At 37.8% G+C, this 17,085-nt stretch overlaps 1 protein-coding gene across 1 annotated transcript; it reads right to left on the reverse strand.

The window, feature by feature from the left end:
* Positions 1-784: 784 nt before the first annotated feature.
* Positions 785-14,315, reverse strand: wdr1 (WD repeat domain 1). The gene is made up of 15 exons (XM_074677338.1): positions 14,162-14,315; positions 12,724-12,845; positions 11,996-12,086; positions 11,758-11,905; positions 10,599-10,779; positions 9,319-9,396; positions 9,035-9,115; positions 6,964-7,197; positions 6,246-6,335; positions 5,137-5,291; positions 4,733-4,820; positions 4,474-4,584; positions 4,071-4,244; positions 3,814-3,958; positions 785-1,692 (listed from the first exon to the last, which is right to left on the reverse strand). Exons 1-15 carry the CDS (start codon positions 14,175-14,177, stop codon positions 1,586-1,588), a joined length of 1,821 nt encoding a protein of 606 aa, XP_074533439.1. The 5' UTR covers positions 14,178-14,315; the 3' UTR covers positions 785-1,585.
* Positions 14,316-17,085: the final 2,770 nt, after the last annotated feature.

Raw genomic sequence — 17,085 nt, forward strand, 5'->3', positions numbered from 1 at the left:
GTTAATTTGAAATCAATATGTTATCCAGTGTTTAAATTTTAGTTAATGTAAAGAATATGAACAACCTGGTGCTACTCTTTATTAAATACACACTTTTCAATTTAGAACTGCAGGTTCATGCTTTTAGTGGCAGAATGCTCCTCTCATGTTAAAAATGCTTGCTCTATAATTTTTACTTAGGCTGACCGTGACCCTTGCCCAACAGGTGTTATCCATAAAATAACTATTTAAATTAAGGTGGTGGCAGAATGGATCACCTGTGGCTCAGAGCATCATCTGTCTTCAGTGTATGATTGCAGTGTGAATGTGACATTCAGTGTAAAAGCACAGCTCTGTGCAAATATGGTCACTTTACCATTTATGTATAAACATTATAAGTGTTACCAGTAGTGTTCATAAAAAAAAATATAGCAATAAATTTGAATGGTTGATGTAATTACACCACCTTGGCTGTGATTATGACTGCTGTCAGCTGTGCAACTTCAGTTCAAGACTTAGCTGAAAAATTATAGGTTTCTTAAGAGAGGTTTTTACTCAACTCTAAATTTCTGCCAGAGCACAGCAGGGGGGGGGCTGTTATTACTATCTATTTCCTGTGACTACATGGACAATGACCCAAGTCCCATTAAAAAAGTCAGTTATGTAAAGAGCAAAGGACTTGGTTAGTCACAGAGGTCACATAAAAGATCTTAACGCCCAGCTTGTAAACATCTACAGTCTGAATGTCATACACTGCTCAACAAAAACAATAAAAGCTTATTTCAGGATGAAAGGGAAATGCATAAAAAGTGCTTTTATTTTTATTATTATTATTAATGAATCACCTCCAGATAGAGAAGTGGATGCATAATGAAGTTAAGAAAAAAAGAGTGACACAAGCGTAGTGGGCCCAAACAAAAATACATCAACAACACAAGACCTTCAACCCAACACACCACATCCTGATTGTACACAAACTTTGCTCATCCTGTTTCATTATTGCTCCCCATTCTTTAAACCACACAATTTGTAACACCTTAGACAAAGCAAAAAGCATAAACACTCACTCCTCGTAAAAAATGAAAGAAAGAAACTTGAAATAAACATGACAGGCAGCTGCAGCAAGGACCAGTTACTTCTCATTTCAGAAATGTAACCAAAAGGCTTTATTTTTTTATTTTTCAAACATTACTTAGTTGACTTAAAAAAAACAATTTGCTTTTGGTTCATCGGTGAGGTTAAAATGCACTGAGCCTGAGCCCGGACAAAGGTTTCAGGTTCAACTCAATGAAAACTATTATCTATGGAATGTCGAGCTAACAAATAATTTCTGGGTCCAGAACGCTCAAAAAGAGATGTAAAAGCACTCATGGTTATATTGTTTACTCCAACACTTTGTTTCTATGTAATTTGAGGTTACTTGCATCAGGGAAACATATCCTCGATCATTTTTGTGGGAGCATTTCCCAGCCATAGCCATTAACATTTCAGATTACAAACAGCAAAGACCACCGCTAGACAGTGAAAAAACTGTTAAAAAAAAAGAGGCGTTGCAATCTACAGTAGTCCTTGTCCCTGGAGATATGGGTGTCCGTCTGCCTGCAGCTCAGAATTTAATAGTCCACTGCTTGATGCTGGCATCATGGGAGGCGGTGACAAGAGTGTGCTCATCTACCCAGGCTAAGCCGCTCACGTGGTGCAGCCGGTGGCAGTCTATAGAAACAAAATCATCAACAAGACTTGTTACAAAACTGTCACACAACATGGAAGTATGTGCTCAAACTAGGGATGGGTACCGAATTAGGTACTAAAGGTACTGACCGAAATCTGTCAAAAGTATCGAGTACGGATTCATGTAAAATCAAAAGGTTCCATGTTTAGGTACCTAAATGCATCCTTAAATGCTTCCTTGTGACTGTGAGGGAGTGGAAGAGTAGGTGATTTTCCATGCTGGACATGAATACAGCATTGCAAGGTTATATGATGAAGAATAAATATGTTAAATTGAAAAACTTTATACTTTATTATTAACCAAATTGCTATTTTTTACCACATAAACACAAAAAAGTACCAAAAATTGGTACCGTTGAGTACTAGTACCAATTGCCGGGTACCGAGTAGCGGGTATTGGTGTCGAATTGTTACAAATGTGAAAGGTACCCATCCCTAGCTCAAACACAATTATATGTCTTACAATTCAGGGATGCCCAAACAGACCGAATATTGTAAGACTTGTAGAGGTTATGTCCATGGTAATCCTAGTTTTGGTAACCCAATGCTGCAAAATTTAGTACAAGGCCTTACATCCTTACAGAAGTTTTACCCATCAGCAGGCTAAATTAGTAACCCCCTCCAGCGGCTAGGACCTGCAAATAAATTCAGATAATGATAAAAACTCTCTTTGACAGTTGAAAAAGAGGAAGTGCACACTTTGCATTATAAAGTTTAAAGGGGCTGTGAGGACCATCCAAAAATGCTGGTGTTGTGCCAGGATAAAGACTCCGTTTCCCATGAGCACTTTTAACCACTGTCGTAAGAACACGTCATTTGGTGCATTCCATTTACATTTGCGTTCCTTTTACCAGAACTGGTAATAAGTCGGAAGTGGAAAAACTTTTTTCAAATCCAATTTGGAAAAACTTGTCAAAGCAGCAATATTTCTGTATATAAACACTGAATGATACTATTTATACGGCTGATTTATTGCGAAAAACACTAGTTAGACATGTTAAAATATGTAATACAACAGGATTGATGATTGTTAACTCGGGGAATGCGTGGATCTGTCGACTTCCCAGCAGGAAATTCCAACCTTAGAGGCGTTCCAGTTAAAACTTCCGGCTTGGAACTTGCAAATCCCGACTTCTGAGTAAAAATGGAACGATTCATCTTACCATGGTGTGTTTGTTGCAAAGTAAATTAATGGAGATCAGATCTTCGTTTTAAACCTACTTTTCCTTATTCAAGACGAGATAATGCAGTAATTTATATTTATATAGTTCTAATGTTTAAAATGTGACAAGCAAACTTTGTAAACTCAGTTTGTATCCAGAATAAGTAACTAGCTACAATCAGTGCTACTCACAGCCCACTCTGTAACTTGTAGTGAATCCTAGTTATGCCCTGCCAGTGCTCATCTCTCAACTCCGACCTCACCAAGCAAACATTACCTCCATTCTTAATTGTATTAATAGGTTGTCAAGTTTGGACAGACCACTGCAGTATAACTGCTGCATGTGGGTTGTGATGCACATCATCACAACCAGCTTAGCCTGTATTTTAGCTAGTGCTCTATCACTCTGCTGTTTAGCTTTCTTCTGCTCTTTCCTTTTCTTTTTGACAGTTCAGCTCTAGTGTTGACCATTACTGCAAAGTAAATCCAAGAAATTGTTTTCAGCAGGGGAAAAAACAGAGGTCTCTTTCCACTGTTAAACTTTGTCAACCAGATGGTGTTGTCAAAGAGGCCTCTATGTGCCATGACTCAATCTGGCCCAGCCCAAACCAAATGGGAAACTGAGAAATAGCATTCAGAAATAACTTTTTTGGTGCTGATAAACTCATATTCAGTTCTGGATTATGATTAGTTATGTATCTAGAAATGAGACTTTTTCAAGATCACTTTGTGATTTAATAGATTGATTTTCAGTGTGCATGGGACAATTTTGGTGTGTTTGTGCTGGAAAAAAAAAAAAACGACTGACCATTAGTCTAAATGTGACAATTGGGTGAACGCCTGTGTGCTTAAAATGAAGTGTAAACACATACTGCAGTAGGAGCTGTTGCCATTTTCCTGTGAAAGAATATACAGGAGAGTTTTTGTGCATGTGTGTTTACCTGGGAGCTTAATCCTTGTATCTGAATTACTGACGGTCCAGATAAACACGTTCATGTCCATCCCCCCAGTGGCAAAGTGCTCGTTGTCAGGTGACCAGGCCATGCTCACTGGTTTGGCGTGGTGTCCGTAATACGTGTTTTTTACCTTGTAAAAAGAAATAACAGACAGGAGAAACAGTGACTTTATTTTTCTTTACAGGGCTACAACAAGCGCTTCACATTTACTAATTAGCTAAATGGATACTGTGGATACTTACCGAGTAACCATCAGCCACAGAGAAAACTGTGGCTACCTTACTGGTATCTATCACAGCCAGATAGGCTCCATCATTGGAGAAGGCCATTTCTGTGGGTGTCCCTTTTATTTCCAAGGTTTTGCCCTCGTCTTTCAGAGTGTTGCCCTGGACTGAGTACAGGTAGATTTTTTCATCCTGATGAATAAAAAAAAGGACAAAATTTGTCTTGGACCTAGTGGCACCATGGTGGGATGAATGGCATGGTTTAGGATTATAACATGCAAATTTTGGAGACTCACTCACTCACTCACTCACTCCACCAAAAAACTATCAACATCACCACATCTATTAATGCATGCTGGCTCTGTTTTTGATCAGCATGTTTTATAATGCACATAATTCAATTTCTGAAAAATTGACTCACATTTCCTCCAACCGCAACAGTGGTGCCCCCAGGGTGAATGACTCCAATCTCAGGTTCATAGGTGAGGTTGTCCATTGTGAAGACTCTCTTTTTATCCCTCAGCAAGACAAGCTAGTTAAAGAACAATATTAAAAACAGCCATTAAATCACTTCATCACTCAGAAGTTTAAAATAAAATCAACATTTTGATTACTTCAAATTCTGACTTGGCTAAAATGTGTTCAAAGTAAAGGACAGAAAATAATGAATATATCATTACCTGCCCGATGCACACAGCCAGTGACATCCCTCCTGCTGCTGTAGAAACACTTCTAGGCTGAAAATCCATCTTCACCACATCAGCAGCACTAGAAAAAACAAAAGTTGAGGTTATTCATACTGAACACATGTTTTACATGTACAAACACACTGAGATGCAAAATGAACGACTTCTACCACTTTTTCACTTTAGAAGAAGAAGACAGAAATAGGCCAGTTTTCTCAGCTTCTTTTACCAGAAATCTTAAAGGCATTTCATACAAGGCTTCTGAGGTACATATTGCAGAAAAATCTATTTCGTATTCAGTTCAAAATTGACATGCCAAACAAAACAGAGCAATATCACTTAATTTCAAACTCTGTTTAATTCATAGTTGTTCCCTTAACATCAGTAAAAACCCTTACCAGTACTCCTTCTTGTTAGTGTTGGAGTAGCGCAGTGTATCGTCCATGCTGCAGGTCACCAGCTCGTCGGCTTCGTTGAAAGCCATCTTGCTCACCTGGTTGCTGTGGCCTTTTCCCATGAAGCACTCGTTCTCACCAGAATCTGCATCCCAGTAATGTGAGGCGCAAGTTCAGGAAAATAAATCAACTGTATGTACAGACAATTAGTGTTGCTGTAGTTTGGCAGGAAAATGCACAGTGACAGAGACATGCTGTGAAATGAGGGTAGTAAATGATTGACAGTTAGGAAGGTAAAGTTGTCTAAGTGACTCTAATGTAATCTTGTATTTACTTTGAATATGACTAAACCTCACAGAATCCTCCACCTAGCAATATCTGAATTTAAGAAAAAGAAACAGAATTTAAAAACAAAAAAAAAAAGATTTTTTTCATAACTCATAATAACAGGAAAAGTATTCAACATTTAAAAAAAGAATGGAGAAAACCCCCAGCTACTACTGCTACTGCTCCTTCATGTACAAAAGGTATTTCCAGTGATATTTAAGTGTGTTGGTTTCACCTTACAGGCCTACATTATTTATTGAAACTCCATACTTTCAATTAAAAAGTGTTCATCATTAAGTTACACTAAAAAAGCACAAATAAGGACTAATTTGTATAAAAGATTGTTTAATAATGTTTTAACTTTATGTAGAAGCATTGTAGTAAGAAAACTCAAAAAGCAGCAAAGAGCCTGAGTTAGGGTCCAATCCTGCCCCCTGGAGTGAGGACTCAGCATTGGCACATGGAGCAGGTTAAACAATTCAAGAACGGCTTAAAGACATTTTATTATCTTTTAAATTTAACTGAACTTAGATATAAAATGCACTATGAGAATTTTTAGGCCTTACATTTGCCTGTAAAAGCCTGAATTTGTGCTGAATAGCTGTGTGTCCAGCTTTTAATGATGACAAACCATTAGTTTCAGGTCCGCAGAGTTCAGCTGAGTGAATTAGACAGTGTGTGCCTGCTGACCATCCAATTTTGATATAACAATCTTCTGTCAGTAATGCTAATCTGATAAAATTTCTCAACTTATAGCACATGCATCATTTGATCACTGGAAGGATATTGATATGTCCATCATGACTGCCCGAGTAGATGTATGGTCGCCCATCACTTTTGTGAACCGTCAGACACTTGATGGATTTGCTGTGACCCTGTAGGATTAAAAAAGTATGTAGAAAGATTTATTTATGAATAGACAATAAAACAGTGCGTTTAAAATATTTATTCATTATATTTATAGTTTCACTATTTTGGGAAGTTTCTGCAGTGGACTGATACACAGCACGGTGGCATATTTCTTGCTGCAGGCTGTGACATCAGAAACACTTCAATATTATTTTTCAATTGGATCAGCAAACCACATGTCAACAGGTGGATGGATTGAGGTGAAGGCTGAGTACAGCTGCAGTGTAACAATATCCAGCCATCTACACCTCAACTCTAAAAAGACACATATGCTAGACACAAGCTTGTACTTCAAGCACAAAGAGAATTCAAGAACAAAAACTCGTCCGATTCCTGATCTGAAAGAAAGTGTGTTCAGTAATTTTGACACCACTTTTTATAAAACACAAACTAAATACCACACATTAACATATATTTTATACATTTGAATGAATATTTGGCTAATCCTAATTGAGTATTACCAATTTCCTTTACTTCCAAATGTTTCTTTTCCCCCCCTTCATAAAAAGGTAACCTCAGCTTAACCACATTGTTGTTTCACCATTTTACAGATAAAATCCAGGAACAGTGACCTAAAATTAATGCGAGTCTGACCTTGATCACACGTATGGGCCGGTCAGGGTTGTTTTTGTCCAGATAGTTGATATATCCTGACAAGGAAATGCCAAGAAGGTAGTCATTCTGCCACAGGCAGCCCAGCTGCTGGTCCATCACATCAGTGCCCATGTTGAAGGTGGTGACGGCCGTATTTGCAGCCACATCCCAGAGCTTCACCGTCTTGTCCCCTGAGGCAGAGATGAGTTGGGAGCTGTCAGGGCTCCAGCTGATCTAAAAGAGTTGAATAAATGTTAAGAAGGGCTTTAAGTCAACACTCAACAACAGGGACATTGAAGTTTTTCAGAAAACAAAGAAACTAAAAGAATGGTGTAATCATCAATTCCAGAACATGTGGATAATAATCTCTAATGGCACCAATGAAAGGAGCATTAAGTGTCTAAATCATAGACAATACATTCAAATGGATGCTGCTAGTGTCCACTGACCATGAAGCAAAAACATTTAGAGCTTTCTCTGCTGACTGGCTGCAGCATGTCATAAACCCTGTATCCTTACTGTTAACTCACAGAACAGAGGTCAAAGTATAAATCTAAAATACAGTGGAAGTAATATTTTCTCAGACATGGCTTCTGTCATTGAACTTAGTTGTTATTGCGAGGATTTGGGTTTGATTGCTCTCTTTTCCAAGAAGTAAAGCAATTTTATTCCAAAATGAGGAAATGTGACATCACGACTGACAGCTCTGTTGACAAATGCAGACTCCAGTAGCATCCTGGTTAGCATTGTAGAGGAGGGACTGTGAGGGGAAAAACAATGGCTGTTTTCCAAGCTGCCCACTACATACTTCATGTGAACGTAGTTTGTGCACTGCATATTGCTTTTGCTATTGCTTGTAGTATGGAGTATGACTGTTCTGTTGGGTCTGTTTTGTAATATACTACTGTGGTTTCTGGTTTCAGAAGCAGGGCTACAGATGACGTTTTTTTTTTTGTTGCCTTTATCATAAATGCACAAAACAATCTATGCGCAGATCTTGGCATTTTAGTCATTTGTTAATCATATCAGACAGAACCATACTTAAATTCTAATCTTACACCAAAAGTTATCTCGCTGACTGAAAATAAATCTAGAAGGAATTTTTTATTTTTTACGGCTGATGGAAAAAATACTTCTATATAATCCACGGATGGTTTTAAGTGAATTAGTGGTTTATATAGGCTTCAATGAATTTGTAGAAGTAAACACCTCTTTTACAACTGGAAGTTCTGAGATTTACTGGGGTTTCTTCGCATCACTTCACTTCTTTCTCATGGGCCGTCTAACGTTAGTGTTGTGATGTAATCATAATGCTGACTTATTGCAGTAAATGGCAGTGATTTACCAAAACCTGCCACCCACTTTGACAAACTTTGTCACTTTATTTTTGGTTAGCAATGCAGGTCTGACAGGAAGCTGGCTGGTAAAACTACCAGCCAGGTTGCTTCAGTGTGTGTTTTTATGTCATTAAAATGCAGCACTGAGGCAGTTTTTTGGCTTCAAAGTGTTTCAGTGATGGAAATTTCACACCTGTACACTCAGTAACTAATAGGGCACATTTGCGCAAAGTCTGTGAGAGCTTACATTGTTAAGTGCTTGAGGGCTATCACACTGACTTTCTGAGCCATTAGCACCTTTTCTGTAAGGCGACATGTTTGCACTGTTAGCGTAAGGGAATTACCAACCGTTCATAGCATTGTGACGTGAAACCACAGAAACACTTTTCTGTTTTGTTTTTTAAATTATTTCAAACAAATAATCCTTAAATAATAATTCCTAATACTACTCAGGAGAGCTTCTTGATGACCTGCAGGGTGAGAAGTGGCAAAGTGCTGTTCTATGCCGGCCCTTGCAGAGTCATGCGCTCAGCCTTTTTCCAGATGATCTCAAATAAGTTTGTAAGGACTCAGGGTTTAGGTTTACATAAAATACTCTGTCTGAACACTTACTCTGGTAATAGATATATACATCCTGATAAAAAAGGTAGACTACACTAATTGTTTTTCTACATTCATACAAGACATGTCAACAGCCTCTAAACTGGCTTTGATGCAAGAAGGCAAAGACTTACTGCATAAATTCCTCCATTGTGGGCCTTCTCTCCACCCAATGTGCCGATATGCTCACCGGTCTTCCCATCATATATGCACATCTGCGGAAATCATTGAATTATCTTATTTTCAAGTAAGCAGTTATCTCATTTTTATCTATACAATCCTACTACTCTTGTTCATCATCATGAAAACTGTTTTTTGATTACATTTATGAATATTAAGTCTATTCAAGTAGAGATAACATTTTTTAGATACTTACACTATAAAAAGTAAAGGCTGGACCTTTTCATCTTTTACTCACCTTGGAATCAGCTCCAGCTGTGACGTAGCGTGCTCCATCAGGGGAGAAACGGACACAGTTGACAAACTGGTTGTGATCCTGTGCAGTCATCAGAATTAAGGCAGAGGTTTAGTGAAACAGCAAATAGAGAAAATTCCCCCGAAAAAAAAACACAAAAATAGAGGTGGTTCAAACAATCCGACACTCCATATATATATATATATATATATATATATATATATATATATATATATATATATATATATATATATATATATATATATATATATATATATATATATATATTTTCTTTTAACTTTTTTATTTTTTAATTCAACATATTTATTTTTCAATATTTAACCTTGCATTGCTGTGTTCATGTCCTGCATGGTAAACTGCCTGCTCTTCCACTCCTTCACAGTCACAAGGATGCATTAAGGTACCTAGACATGGTACCTTTTGCTCCCTATATCCATATTATATCAATGTTTTGGAATAAGACTAAAGCCTTTCCGTGTTTGATATTTTTGTAACAGAGGCATGACACACAGGTTTGGAAAGAACAAGTGATGCAATTGTTGTTGTTTGCTTATTCAACATCAGCGCAAGAATAGCCTCAGCTTCAACAATAATTAAGAGGAATACATACTCTCAGGCTCATTGGAAGAAGCTATGTTTTTGAACCAAAGCAGCCCTGGCAGTGTGTTTCACTGATTAACAGTTACATAGACTCAAATGTACTGTACAGCCTCCTCTTAAACCAATTGCAGGAGCTGGTGGACAAGTGAGCTGCTGAGTAATGTTCCTATTCTGAGAGAAACCTGTCAGCATTACTGAATGCAAACCACACTTAGGAACTGAAATAAAGAAAAAGAACAATTCCACATGAAACTAAAAAAATGACTATGAGGGTTTTTAAGAATAAGAAAACTTTTAAAGGTGTAGTGATTCCAACTTATGACATGTCTGACATGCCTGCTTTTACGTATGAGACTTTTTCATTCCTCAAACGTTTACAAGGGTAATGGGAAATAAACAAAGATATTGCTATCCAAACCACCAGAGTGAGGCAAACTTAAGATGACCAGAAGACTTCAAAAAAAGAAAGCTGGTGAGAAAGGTTACCAGGAATAGAGTAACCACATTAACTGAAGATCACTCTTTGTGGTTAATTGACTGCAGGTTGGTTAAACAGATCCAGCCAAATGAAGTCAACTCCAACTAATTTGTTTAAATACAAATAACTCTTTTGGCAACACACAAATATTAAGGGAAATAAAATGTGAATCTCTGAATCTTACATGTTTGGAGTTTTTGAACTTGAAAGGAGGCCCCTCGTAGTAAGAGCTTGTGGTGTCATCACTGGCAGTGGCAAGGCGAAAAGGGCGGGTTTGCTTTATGTCCACACTGTTGATTGATTTAGAGTGCCCAGAAATGTCACCAACTGAAGCGCCGGTATCCATAAAAATTGCTGCTCCAAACCTAAAGCAGGAAATGAAAACACACACAGCTATTACAAGTTTCTATAGAAATTCCTCTGTTCATATTCAGAGAAACAGAACTTGAAAATGTAAACTTTTAGGTCACATATGTTTCAGATATTTCAACCTTAAAACATATTTGGGAGCATTTGTGCAAGTGGAAACAATTATTGTGGTTCAACTTCTTCACAATTTCTGTCGAAATGTTTACTAATACAATGATCAGTGATTAGTGTTGATTAGTCATGTCTGCCAAGCGATATAAAAATGTCCGCTTGACTGGTTCATTTTAGCCTTCAATCACTATCGTTCACTGAGCTTTATTTGTGACAGAGAGCTAAATAGAGGGATTCCTTACGCTGTCTGCTGTTACAGAAAATGTGACTCTTGAAGTTAGTGATGTGGTGGGGATGCACCAATGTCAAAGAGGGTTCATTGATTTCTGAAAGGCTTGTGTCATCTATGTGGTACTATGTACTGTGTTCACTGTAAAGCCTATGGACTAGAGTTTGCAGATATGAGGATTTTTTTTTATTAATTTTGGCTGATACTTAAACCAAATACATCATTATCCTGTTACCTTCATACAGCTGTTTAATACCTTGGAGCTCAATGCATTTGCAGCATATTTATGGGTGCTCCTAAAATTTAAATTTGCTCTCAACTTTTTGAAGTGCTAGCAATAGAAAAATAATTTCAAGGCCAGAGAAAGAAAAATGCATATCTTTTAAGAACCAGAGTCCAAGAATTAAGCCAGACCTACTTGCCATGCTACAAAATGTGGCTATGGTATTTTTTTGTTCTGTTAAAAGTGTTCCCACAATGCACCATATGCAAACAAATATTTATCAAAGATAGGCTATGAAATAAATCTGCATAAATGGTGAACAAGGATACATATACTAATCAACAGATATGGCCAGCATAAAAAATTTGTTCATTCTTTTTATTTCCTAACATGAAACTTTTTCATACTTACTTCTCTCGTCCTTCTCCAACAATAGCAATCCTCTGACTATCCTGTGTCCATGCAATGTCCATGATCTTACCACAGAAGGGGGTGAACTCATTCTTTAGTATGTGCTCCTTTTGGGTGGTGTCCCAGATACGGAGCTTTCCTGTAATATCTGAAGATTTTGGGGGAAATTACATCAGTATTAATATGGCCATTAACACAGTATGCACTCATGACGTGTCTTAATAGGTGTAATGCTTACCTCCAGATGCGATATAGAATCCACTGGGGGAATACTTGGCAACAACAACATTTTGTGCATGTTCGGTGTAGATATCTGCTATTGCTGGGTTCTGTAAAGGTCCAAAAATTCAAGACATTACCCACATTGAATGAATATCAAACATCAAAGAACTTCTTTCTCCTGTACCCTGGATCTTGTCCCCAAACTTTAAGCCACTACTGCTGATTGCTGTCCCGGTTTGTTGATGAGAATAATGAAGAGGGCATGTCTTCATGATATGTTGAACAGACTGCTGAAGAAGCTCAGTCCTGGACCCTGTGGAGGTGGAGGCTGGCTGAACTGGAGAATGATGGACAAGCTGTCATCATCTATTTTCTTATGGACCTTTTTGACTTTCTATACACTTTCTTGCTTTTGTTTTCTTGATTACTGCTGTGACTTCAATTTCGTTGTACTTGTCACAATGACAATAAAGTTCTATTCTATTCTATGTTGCAGTACTGTTTCTTGATTTAACACCAAGTCATTTCACTATACCAGTGTTCTGCATGCTATAATGAGAAATGGGGGAGGAATATTTATTTTGATTGCTGTGCAGGTAGCAATAAGGGGGCGGGTATGCATTAGGATTGCCAATCAAGCAGCTGCAGGTTGTGCCGATGTATATCCCTGAGGATGACCTGTACAACTAATAGACAAGACCCAGTTAAATGTGAATGTAGATAAATAATGAAGAATGAGATTACATCAATGTTCCTGATGACGACACACTTCCCATTGGTGTAAAGGAAGTTTTTTCCTTTGGGATCTCCGCCAATCACTTTTGGAACTCCCCGCTCCATCTGCGGGAGGCCGGCAAATACATGCCCTGAAACGTACACGACAATACAGTATGACATTAGAGGGAGGGAATATCAACAACTAAATTTGACACAACTTAAACAGTTCAGTGTGTGCTGCGTACAGTGAGAAGTATATTGACTGGAAGTAGTCCTGGGTGGCAAATTGACCACAAAAACTGAAATGTCCTCTCAGATGAATTATGAAAATTAGGTTTTCAAAACTGAACGACTATGATATCAGTATTAGCAGATAAGAGCAGCGAAAGTCAATTTTCTGTACTGGCGGATACAGAATTTTTTATCATTTTTATGGCGGGTCAAGTGATGCAATAGTTATGCACACATTGTGTTTCAACATGTCAGCTGTATGGAAGCATTTGGCCAAAGATTTACTTGATATAGGGGAAAAAAAACACCATATCAGAAATCAGCAATAATCAAATATTGCTTGCCCTAATGTGAATGCCACTGCCATTTTTATAAATTATTTTTTCAATTTCAAGAATCACAAGTCTTTAGGGCCATGACTTTGCGAAACAAAGATGTGTTAATCAATGGTCATTTCCCCTCAAGAGAAGAATAAATACCTTCGCAAGACTGCACATGTTACCACTGAGGCTTCGACACCAATTTCTTCTTTATATACAAATCTACAGTAATTATATTAAACGCCCAGAACACAAGATGAGCTGCTAAAACACACGGTCGTTAAAACAAAACGATAATTTCCGTGTATGTGTCCAGAAAGGAGAAGAGAAGAGTTTACCGGCCATTTACTGTTGAACTGTAATGAGGTTGATGTAATTACTGAGCTTCCGCATAGGCTTCCAAAGTCAGATTTTCTACCAAATAATATCCCTAAAATCCGTAGAATGAACTCCACATATAATTTCTTGTTAATCCCCACTCAGTATTTGCTCAGCAGATAAAATCCAAGGGTGTTTCACTTCCTCAATAGGTGTTCCTGCCTATCAGCCAACCTCTGTCTGGACTTGTCATAACAAAGCGATGCAAGCTGAACTATTTCTTCCCACTGACGTTAGCTACATGAGCTAACGCTTACTGAACTGGATTGTCTATAGTGAGGTCGCACCAGGGACAGGGTATATGAACAACAACCTGCGTACGTCTCAGGTTTTCAATAGATTTGACAAATCCTTGCAAAATCTGATTTTTGTCTGTCGTATGAGATACGATTTGTCAGACTCATGCAGCTATGGGCGAGGCTAGCTAGCTACGGGCTACCTGGATGACTAGCTTCTCTCCGCTAAATCATATCACTCCCCCAAAAAATCAGCGTTTTTTATTAATTCCCGTGTAATTTGTAAAGAAAAAGACTCACTCAGTTCATACGTCATTTTTCCTGCTGGTCACTTGCTAAGCGTTGGTCTGCTAAATGAATGAAGTTGTGGAGACAGTGAAGCTCCCCGGCAGCGCACTCCCTGATCACACAAACACGGAAGCGGGTGCAGCTCCTTCTGTGCCTGGCTTTGCCCATATATAGTAAACTCAAATACTACGCTGCTGTGCTGTCAGCCACTAGCCATGCACTGATCCCTCTGAGATCGTTTATCCCTCTCCACTGTCTTTCAGGCCAGAGAATTAAGATATCTATTAATTAAGCTATCTCTTAACTCTCCACCATAAATTGCTAGGTTACCTATCTTTATCACATGTTCAACACCCAGGTCGCCAAGTCATGCCATACTTTTTATTTTCAATAAACAGAATTAAGACCAAGCCAGTTAAGGAAATCAGAGGAACATATAAAAAGTTAAAATGAAATAATAATAAAAAAATAAAAAAAAACACCCACAGTTTCAACCAACTTGCTCTGAATGTTTCGGAAGCCAATTTCAGCCAGTAAAATGTTTGTTTGTTTGTTTTTGTCATAATTATGAGAAACCATCACGATTTTTCCCTCTTTTTTACTGACAGAAATGGGCTTACATAGAAAATTTCTCCCTTTTTGAAATAATGCATCAGGTTAACTGAAATTCTAGTCTCAAAATATGAAGCCTCTGCAGACGCATTTCAAACTGCAGTTCATGGGTGTCCCCTTGAGGCCTGTTGCAAACGCCCTCCAAAAGACCACACATACAGAGCAAAAGTGCACTTCTTCACAGTCTCATTCAAAAATAGGTTTGGTCGGAGCAACTAATTTCTCTTTCAGCACACACTGTAAGGGGAGTGATATTATCATAAGATGTTATTTTTAAAGTTATTAAACTTACAAGGTTTGTCCAAACTCCACATGCAAACTCAAACTAAGTTGGGTTGAGTTAGCTTTTTCAAGATGATACCTACGCTATAGACTTCAAAATCCTAATCAGACACAAATGTAGGCAATTTCACAGAAACTACACCATTGCATCTTACAGTTTGTCTAAAGCCCTAAGCAGAGATGCATCCATTAATTTTCTTTACTCCTATTTCCTATAACAAGGTAAAGTCAGTTTTCTTTTTATCAGGATCTCAGCCCATTTTTCTCTTTATTTCAAAGCCACTTTTAAGTTGTCTCATTGTCTTAAGATAACAAGATAACAATAAGTTATTTCATGATTTTCTGGTGATCAAATATAGAAAGGAAACAAAAACATAGAATCTCATGGCTTCTAACGCCAACAGTACTGAAACAAAGTTACATTGATTCCTTGGTTCATTGCAAGCACTTAGTTGACATGTCAGTGACTTGAACAGGGATTAGTCCTGATGAAGCATCTGCATGTTGAGATTTTGGTTAAAAAAAAGAATAAATAAATCAATAAATATTCAAATAAATAAACTGTTCCCATGTTTTCTGAATAGAAGACAAATTGTATTTTTTTCAGACTTCTAAAATGAGAACAGGCATATTATTTGTATTTTGTTCATCTTTCTTTTTAAAGGTATTGCACCCGCAAAGGTCATCATCCTCATGTGATTGCAGTGCTTCACACAGTTATGTACAAGTACCCCTAAAGTATGAGTGACAAAATGACAGTCAAATCCCTGGGACACTGTCCGAGAGGTCAAGCTCAGGGCTAAATTTAAGAGGATAATTTGACTGCTCTGGACCTTGTAGAATTATGTTAGCATTGGCAACAGATTGAAATACCTCACAACGTAAAGGAGATGGGTTAAAAAATATCCGAAAGAAGAGCCAAACCTTTCACAGTGGGGATTGATGTCATCCTGTGACTCGGTGTATGGTCAGTGTCACTTGCCTGAAATAGGATTGGGAATCCCCACACACATGTAAGATGTGTCATTTCCAAGTGTGGGTCAGGGCAACAGCAATTATTATTAGAATTTTTCAATATTTATCAAAGTGCTCCATCCAAGTATCACAGTTAAAAGAACGGTGTCATATGCGGGAGTCTTGGTTGATTAAGAAATTCAAACAAGTGTGAAAACATGGGCTCTTAGCACAAATAGACACATATGGCACCACTAGACATTTTTGTACCCTTTTGTTGAGCTTAGCTCAACTACAGCTCTGACACAAAAGACTACCTATAAACCCTGGTGTGTTCTAGGGGCCCTGTCTGGATTTTTGAGCCTTCAATCATTCAAAAAAAGGCAAGAGAGCAACCTTTGCAAGGGAAGTAGCTGCAACATCATATATGTATTTTATAAATATATATATAAAAAGAACATGAAGTCATGCTTTTGGCCTTTGAATCCTGTATTTCTATCTTGTCTTTTAACACAATGCTACCTCCACATTATATCAACCCTGCTGAACCTCTCCATACTTTTTCATAGTTCAGACCAGGGCTCGACATTAACACCGGCCAACCGGCCAAATGCGGGTGGATTTCGGCAGTGGCTGGTAACACCACCGCTCCCACTGGCCACTTTGGCAGGTTGAATTTTATCTCAAACATGGAGCAGAGGGACAAGCAAAAAAATGACTGATGATGAAAGCTCTGAGGAAATTTAATTTACCTCTCCTTCATTGTCATTCTCATAAAAAAAAAATGAATTTCTGATTACAATCGTTAATAAATATCTTGCTGAGTTTTTATCAGTTCAATTAATCCCCTTTACCATTTTATTATAAGCAATAACAAACTACTATTTTAATTAATATGTCTTGATAGACTGCAAATTTTCATATGAAAGGAGCACAATGTTACACACAACTTTATCAGAGCTGAATACCCGATTAAGGAACTGTGGATTTTAACATTGATGCAGTCTTGTTTTGAGTGTGCATAGGGGTCATTTACATTTAAAGAGGTTGTAAATCTTTTAAGTAATAATTAGCATGTCATCATTGGC

Source organism: Halichoeres trimaculatus, unplaced genomic scaffold (genome assembly GCF_033239565.1).
Source record: "Halichoeres trimaculatus isolate MK-OKI-2021-1 unplaced genomic scaffold, fHalTri1.1 fHalTri1_scaffold_1, whole genome shotgun sequence".
Lineage (NCBI taxonomy): Eukaryota > Metazoa > Chordata > Actinopteri > Labriformes > Labridae > Halichoeres > Halichoeres trimaculatus.

Coding starts and splice junctions, on each gene's coding strand:
- wdr1 (XM_074677338.1), bottom strand. Junction 9,116..9,318: donor CAGCTGGAGCTGATTCCAAG/GTGAGTAAAAGA, acceptor TGATTTCCGCAG/ATGTGCATATATGATGGGAA. Junction 3,959..4,070: donor CTGTGGCTGATGGTTACTCG/GTAAGTATCCAC, acceptor TCTTTTTACAAG/GTAAAAAACACGTATTACGG.